This window comes from Alligator sinensis, unplaced genomic scaffold (assembly GCF_000455745.1).
Source record: "Alligator sinensis unplaced genomic scaffold, ASM45574v1 scaffold243_1, whole genome shotgun sequence".
NCBI classification, from domain to species: domain Eukaryota; kingdom Metazoa; phylum Chordata; order Crocodylia; family Alligatoridae; genus Alligator; species Alligator sinensis.
Window position 1 is genome coordinate 4,902,254 of NW_005841841.1, and position 8,045 is coordinate 4,910,298.

At 44.4% G+C, this 8,045-nt stretch overlaps 1 protein-coding gene across 1 annotated transcript in view; it reads left to right on the plus strand.

Moving 5' to 3' along the window:
• Positions 1-8,045, plus strand: part of CFAP47 (cilia and flagella associated protein 47) — a 757,346-nt gene that overhangs the window by 309,356 nt on the left and 439,945 nt on the right. The window contains exon 42 of the mRNA XM_014520638.2: positions 2,977-3,122. Within this exon, the coding sequence (XP_014376124.2) occupies positions 2,977-3,122 (146 nt within the window). The remainder of the gene's footprint in view (positions 1-2,976; positions 3,123-8,045) is intronic.

The following is an 8,045-nucleotide window of genomic DNA, read 5'->3' on the forward strand; positions in this document are numbered from 1 at the left end:
TGGGGGGGGGGGGGGGGAAGGGGTAGTAACAGTGCAGGTAAAAGTGCAGAGGTACCTGGGGTGTCAGATGTCCATCAGGTCGCAGTGTGCCAGAATTCCACTGTGTATATTGAGTCCATGAGTTTCTATACCTACTACCTAGGAGGCTGATGAAGTGCAGTTCATAGGCCCAGCTCTGAAAAGTGGTTTGTACACTCAAAGAAGCACCTAACCTCATCACCAGAACTGAAGCCAACTTCCTACAGCTCAAAACAGAAAACCTGCCAACTACCTCCAGTACCCCCACAAACTACACACCAGAATCTATCAAAGACAACAAAACCCAACTACCTGTTGGGGCACATTCCTCACCAAAAAAACACTCTGCCTCCAGTCTCTCAGGCCTGATCCTGAGAGGGAACAATTTACAAACCACTTTTCACAGCTGGGCCTATGAACTTAACTTCATCAGCCTCCTAGGTACAGAAACTCATGGACTCAATACAGATTAGACAGTGGAATTCTGACATACTGCAACTTGCCGGACATCTGACTCTCTAGGTACCTCAGCACTTTTACCTGCGCTGCTACATCTCCCTCCCCGCTGCCACCCCAGCCTTTCCCTAACCTCCTGATGCCTCCATTTTCATTTTCACTGACTGGCTTTTTTTTCCTGTATTGCATGGCAGGTCAGCCTCTGGTTTCCTTATTATTCCTTCCATCCATGGCCAGGAGACACCACCAACTGCAGGTGGTTCCTCAGCCTGACAAAGGGTTTTTTCAATGCAAAAGCTGGCATCCCAGGCAGCTAAGCTGAGCTTAACTAGGGAGAAGGGCTGGCTATCCAGAGCAAGCATCTCCCCAGTGGTCTGGGTGATCTCACTTGCTTTGGGAATGTATTCCTCTCTGTCTGCAGCTTTCCCCCACTGTTCCAGGGTGGCCTGCCTCTGCCTTTGGGGGATGGGGTCTTTGGAGTGAGTGGGGGACTTCTCTTTAGGCACACTCGCACTGGTGCCAGGCTGAGCAGGAAGAAGGGCGAGGGGGAGCTGCCTCCTGAGATGCAGCAGCATTGCCATGGTGGTGAAGTGTTTCACCTCCTTGCCTTAGCTGATCTGACTTCAGCAGTGCTTGCAGATAGCAAACCTGAGATCATCTGCCAGGTCAAAATGCTCCCACACTACGCTACTTGCTTCCTTTTGGGTTGAAGGTGGGGGTCCTGCCTTATTGCCCTTCTCAGCAGGCTAAGGCACAACAGCAGGCAGAGCTGCCTCAGCTGAACCACTTGCCTGAGCCTCCACAACCTCAATCTCCTCCAAGGTGTTGCTTTCCAGAGAAGGAGACCTAGGTCTAGGGGAACTTTGAGGGGTGTGGAGCACAAACTCGGATTCCCCCTCAGTCCCCAGAATTGCTTGAGGCAGGACGCTCGGGTCCTTTGGTTTCAGCTCCAGCTCCTCCTCTGGCAGTGGGAGGCTCATGCTGGGAGATGAAATTGGGGTGGAGGATACAGTGATTCTGCTGCTGGTGCCTATTTCTCGAGTTAGGGGAGGTAGTGCAGGCGCAGGTATATCAGGTACAGTTATTGCTCCTACCTCCTTGCTTCCACTGGTAGCATAAGCCTCATGGCTGCTTAGGAAGAGGAAGTATCTATGTATGGGGTGGGGGGCAGGGGAGAACTTGCAGCTCTAGCTCTTCCCCTAGCTCCTCTAGCCCCTCTCCCTCCCCTGCCAGAAGGCCTTTCCAGCTCACTTCATATTAATCTTTCCTGTGCTGGAAAAGGTGTGTGTGACTGTGTGACTTCTCTGTGTTGTTTATTCTCTGTGTTGTGTGTGTATGTGTGCATGTACTGGAGTCTGGTATGATGATTCTTGATTATGATTGATTATTAATAACTATATATGGTGTCTTCCTCTGTGATGTCCTATTATTGTGAATGTGTGACTACTTTTTGTTCTTCTGTGTGTAGTGAACCTAAAATAATATATCTCCTACTTCTTCTAGGACTCTGAATTCTGTGTTGTGTGTGTTAATATCAATCTGAATCTCTATCTGACGACTTCTTCTTTGTTGTCTTTAGTCTGTATGTAAACTAACTATAATAATATTAATAACTACTATATATAATCTAAATACCTTCTTCTATGGATATCTGATTTTTCTTCTTCTGTGTGAGTGTGTGTAATGTATGCTTCCCTGCACAGTGATGGATCACACTGCCAGGGAAAACACTGAACTTTTTCTTTCAGAAGTATTAGGAAAAAAAACAAACAAATATAAATTGGAAGTAGACAGGTGCTAAACTAAGCTAAGCTAAGTTATATCCTATCCAATCCTTTCTAACAGCAAAAAGTAGCAGGCCACTCACTAGGAAGCCAGACCAGTAGCCACAGTACCTTTGAGACGCTGTTACTCAGGCAGAAACAGCTCAGGAAAGGGACAGAAAAGCCTGCACACAGAGGCTTTTGTGCTGTTTCTGTGTCCCTCCCCTCAGACACTGTGATTGGAAGGGCAGTCAGACAGAAGTCACAGTCACTGGCCAGCTAAAGATGTCAGTCCTTTTTCCACCCCCCCTGCTTCCCTTCCCCTCCCTCTTCTAAGTTTCTGTTTCCCCATAAAGACTGCCTTCCAAATCTCTTCCAATCGATATGGAGGCTCTGAATCGATTTGGAAAGTTTTAAGCTTCTAGCAGTTCGATTTGGATTTGGAGATTCACCCTCTGAATCGGGCCAAATCTTCTCCAAATTGAATCGTGAACTGAAGCTTCACATAGTCCTAGTATTAATAGTCTTGAAAGTATGAGATCAATTAATTAGTATCATTTGTTTATGCAATTTTTATAGCACACATTTTTACTCTGGTTCTTTTTTGAGATTTGTAAGACCCTTACATAGTAGTTCCTAGGGCACACTTTTGTAGCATGCTATTCTTGAAATGGGAACACCTATTTTACCTTGACCAGTTCTTTTGTTGTATATAAACATTTAAATCATGTTTTGGCAGCTAATCAATCCAATGGCCTACAAGAGTTCTTCAGTCCGGCATGCACATTGGTCTTGGAAGGGAGAAGTTCTGCAGTTCTGGATGTTTACTTTCTACCATTTAATTTGGGAAAGCGTTATTGCACCATCATTCTGATCAATGAACTGGTAAGAGTAAAAAGTGGGTTCTTTTGTCCTTTTTAATAACCTTGTCTGTAATCCAGACAACAGACAGGACTGCATTTGTAAAACTCGTTGTCCAAGTGTGTGCATCAGTTTATGTAAAATAGATAAGTGCATGTATAAATTGGGTGCTATTTATGCAAAACCCCATTATGGATAACAGTTATAAGTTATATCAAATGATGTGCACTGAAATTTGGCAGTGTATCTCATTTTAAGTTGTTATTTTTGTTCATAGTGTATTAATCTTTTATTTCTGAGAGCAGTGAGCTGGTTAGAGAATTGATCAAGGGAATACGATCCATTTTATATACAGGCCGCTCTGTGTCATTCCCCACCCACCTCCCCAATCCCAGCTTTGCTCATCTCCCAGCTCCCCACAAGAATGGGACAGCTCTCATCGAGCCTGTGGCTGCCTGGGGAAATCCCTGTCCAGCCGGGGCTGGCTGGGAGTTGCTCCAGAAGTGGGACAGCTTGTCCCCTTGTGAGAGAGCTGTAAAGTGACAGCTCTCCCCCAGCCCCATGCATATCAGGACTTCTCCCAATGTGCATGGGGTCAGGAGATAGCTTCTGCTGCAGTGGCCCTGTGAGCATCCTGCTACCCCAGCCTGGCACCCTGAGGGAGCCTGGAGCTCCCCCTGGCTGCTGCAGGGGGCCAGAGCAGGGAAGGAACAGTCTTGTACCAGGCTGCTCCAAACAACGAGCACATGTAGACATGCTCCCAGAAAGGCTTACTGCACAGTATTTTACTGCACAGTAAGCCTTTATAGCATTAATAGCATGTGCAGATGCACCCTGTATGATGGTATTATTTTAGAATAAGTTTGTTAGCTGGTGGCAGGTCAGTGTCTAGAAATGTACATGTGCTGATACCCTCTGCTCAATGTATGATTGTAGTCATATATTAAGCCATCATAAAAGGAGTGTTAAGATAAGTTTTCTTCAGTTAAGCAACGCACTTGATTTTTTTCCATTATGCTGCTTTATTGAGTCTTAATCAGCAACATGATTCAGATCCACTATATTTCCTTCATATCCAGCACAGTAATAGCCATCAAATGTTATGGTGGCCATTCTTTGGAACAAGATTGTCAGTCACCTAATGTCAAGATTTGTAACAGGGGCTCAGGCAGGAGCCATGTTACTAGCGTAGCCATGGGAGCAGATAGCTATAGCGAGCACCTTGCACAGGTGAGGGGAATTACACACCAGGGGAAGGTCAGGGTAACTAGCTTGACATGGCCAGTGTAAGTCAGGTAGTGAATGAGCACACTTTGCCTTCAGGCACTGGAGAAAGGAGAAAGGACTGCGGGAGAAAAAAGTGAGAGAGAGAGAGGGACACCTGATCAGCAACCCAGGAGAGTCTGGGACTGCAGACCCTGAGATGCCATAGCTGGCTAGGAAGAAGGCGAGGTACTCACTCAAGTCCCGCAGCCGACATGGGGAATCCAGAGAAGAACTGGGGCTCTGGGTGATCGTTGTGCTGAGGAGAATTCTGAGGTAGAGGTCTCCAGGGTGCACAGGCAGCAAAAGTGGCACAGAGCTACCCATGCCACTGGGATGGCTAAGAATGGAGTCAGGTCTACTATTAGGCAGGGAGGGAGCAAAGGAGGCAGCTCCTAGCTCGGGACTTGTGGAGGCACGGGGAACGTGCTCTGTTAATGAGTTAATTAGTGGAGAAGACTCTGTCTGATCCAAAAATAGCATAAGGCATCCAGGGCATTCTCAGGCTTCCGGAGTTACCTTGTTAGCTACATTGGTTTCCCTTCCTAATGAGGTAATTAGCAAGGTGAAAGCAACTCTTTAACCTCCTGCTAAGAATAAAATCTTCACTGTGTGAATTCATCACCTGGGTGGTTCGTGGTGCTTCCTCACCCCTAAGAATAGCACTGAACATCCTTTTTTTCAATCAAAGTCATGGCAGATGAGTTCAGAGGGAGACTGAGAGAGACCCAGCCACCCTCTCACAAAGATCAATAATGGTATCAGGATCCCAGTATCATGAAACCCTCTTGACTGCAAAGGCTGTCTGTTGCAACTTTTTTTCATATTGTACAGAACCCAATACAAGAAGCGAACTTGCTTCAGAATCAGTTTTTACTTTCAGAGACAACAAAATCATTGGTATAGTTTAGATGTACTGTTTTTTTAACAGGAAAAGTACTTCTAATTTAACCTATCTGCTTGCACAGTAGAAGTCATTTAAAATGGCATTGTAAGTTTAACTTTGTTGTAATAACACTCTTTAAAAATTAATAAAGGATTATTTTTAATACTTCTTTTATTATTTAGAAGAATGAATTGAGTCTATGACATGTCCTTCAAATATTAATGTAGAATTTTTCACATGAGGAGCTGTAAGAAAATGTGTATTGCCTGCCACAGAAAATTAATGGGGGTGGACTTAGTACTAGATCTTCATTTCTAGAGATTGGTTCACATGTCGACCCTTTACTTGACTGATAATCCCTACAAAGTTGTAGTTCTAAAAGTGTAGATAGGAAAATCTAGGCCTTATCACTATAATATCTATTTTAAGAGTATCTTACAGCTAGAAAGCAATACAAGAAGTCTTGGAATGTTACCATCATCAATGACTCTGGAAAATCCTTCACATGAATTGGAAGGACAGAAGAAAGAATACCAGCATTCTGGCTCAAGCAAACACTTCCAGCGCTGAAGCCATGTTAATATGATACCAGCTCCATTTGACAGGACGCATCATAAGTGTGCCTGACAACTGGCTCCTCAAACATGTTCTATACTCCCAACTCACCAGTGGTCACCACTGTAGAAACAGGCAAAAGAAGAGATTCAAGGACTCTCTGAAGGCCAACCTGAAGAAATGCGATATTATATTTATACCTGGGAGACTTGAGCACTAAATCATCCCCAGTGGCACCATGAAGTATGACAAAGCATCAACCATTTTGAGCAAACTCACCTCATTATGGAGGTGAATAGGTGAGAGAGACAATAGAGAGAGCTGTTACCCACCATCACCAGGATCCACTCCTTTCTTTTGGAACTGTATGCCACATCTGCTGTCAAACATACACATCTCCGATTGGCCTCTTCAATTTTCTCCAGACTCACTGATGACTTCTCTACTCCTGGTAGACTAACATCCTCATATCAAGGGGCTGCCAACAACTAATATAATACTACTTAGTGATTAGTTTCATGGAGATCTGCCATCTGCAAGCATCAGCAAATGGTATTTCTAGTAGGTTGTGAATGGAATTGGTTTTAATTGATGTAAACCATAACATTTGCTTTAATTTCATTATTTTTAAAATTCTTGCATGTATCCCCACTGTAAGTGGTACTCTTACTTTTGAGTGTATAAGGGCAAAGCATCAAAATAGCAGTGTCAATTGGAAATGCACACATGGGCCACACCCAGACAAGTGCAGCTGTGAAGTATGTGGTGCTGTAGACATGGCTGTGGCTCTATATACTGCACATTCAGGTGTTCTCCTTGCTGCAAGGTAGCAGCATGGGGGGGATTTTTGACCCTGGAGATCCTGGGGTAAAAAAACTCTCACAAAAAAAAGTGGAGTAGCGCACATGGAGACAGCGTGTGTTGCCCCAAACCGGAGTGTGGCGGCCGGAGCCACGCTTCAGCTGCTAGCCAGGCTTCAAGCAGCAGGATTGCCACTGCTGCAGCCCAAGGAGGCCCCCAGGACCCCAAGTAAGACTGCTGGGGCCAGCCCAGTGCTGGCTCTAGCATGTGGCAGGTTACCCCGGGTGGGGTAGGGGAGGCTAGAGGCTGTGTGGCACAGGCATTTCCCAGGGACAAGTAGTAGAGGCACATGGTGTGCTACTTGTCCCCAGGGAACCAAACATCCATGCTGGTGTGGACATGGTCATGCAGTCCAATCTCCTTGAGTCCAACCCTCAAGATATGTATGAAGGGTTTGGACAAGTGATTCTCAACCAGGGTGCCATGAGTTCCTTTTAAGAGTGCTATACAATGTTAGCATGGTTAAGTGTGAAAACACCCATTCATGATTCACAAGATAAACCAGGAGATTTCTAATAAGATTCCATAGTGCCAGAAATATTCTGACCTGCTGTGGTTTTTCTGAGTATTTTGCAACAGAATAATTGCTCTATTATTTTTCCAGTCAGGCAAGCAAAAGCTAGAACCTGATATTTTCCAGGGGGTGCAATGACACTGGAGGAAAAAAAAAAAAGTTGAGAACCACTAAACCACTTTAGACACGAAATTATTTTTAGCTACGATAGGCAATTAATTGATATCTACTACTGCTTCTGTTGATATCCTCCCACTGACACTTATTAAAGAAAGTATAGCACTATAGTTTGAGGTAGATATCCTGCATGACATTCCACTGTAAGCATATTTCTCAGTTAAATTTTAACTCAGAATTTTGCCAGTAGTCGTTCCACCCCCTTGCCCCTGACTAAATCTATAAAGTGTTGCAGTATCATTGTGTTGTGGGGCAACAGCTTTATAACTGAAAGCTTTAGCTCTGCCAAATCTATGTGCTTGGCTTAGCTGCAGACTGTACACCCATCTAGAACTAGGATATTAAGGGTCCTTGTGAAGCCAAAACAGTGTGTCAAACAGGAATAATTCCTGTTTAGAATGGTTCCCATGGGTGTCTGCTAGTTTGTGGGGGGCCGATAAGTTTTGCTTTGAGTTCTTTTATATCCAAGAAAGATTTATTTGAACTCTTGAACCAAGGAAAGCCATATAAATATCACTGAAGTTGAATAATTCTTCATTCACTGTTCCAGAAAGCACAATATTTTTAGCTGTAGAGTGAAAAATCTCCCGTTGATTTGAGTAGAAGTAAAATGATAAACAGGCTTAATTTAGATTATTTAATCCTTACTGCAGAGAGAAATCCGGCACTAGCAGAATCCTTCATCAGCAGG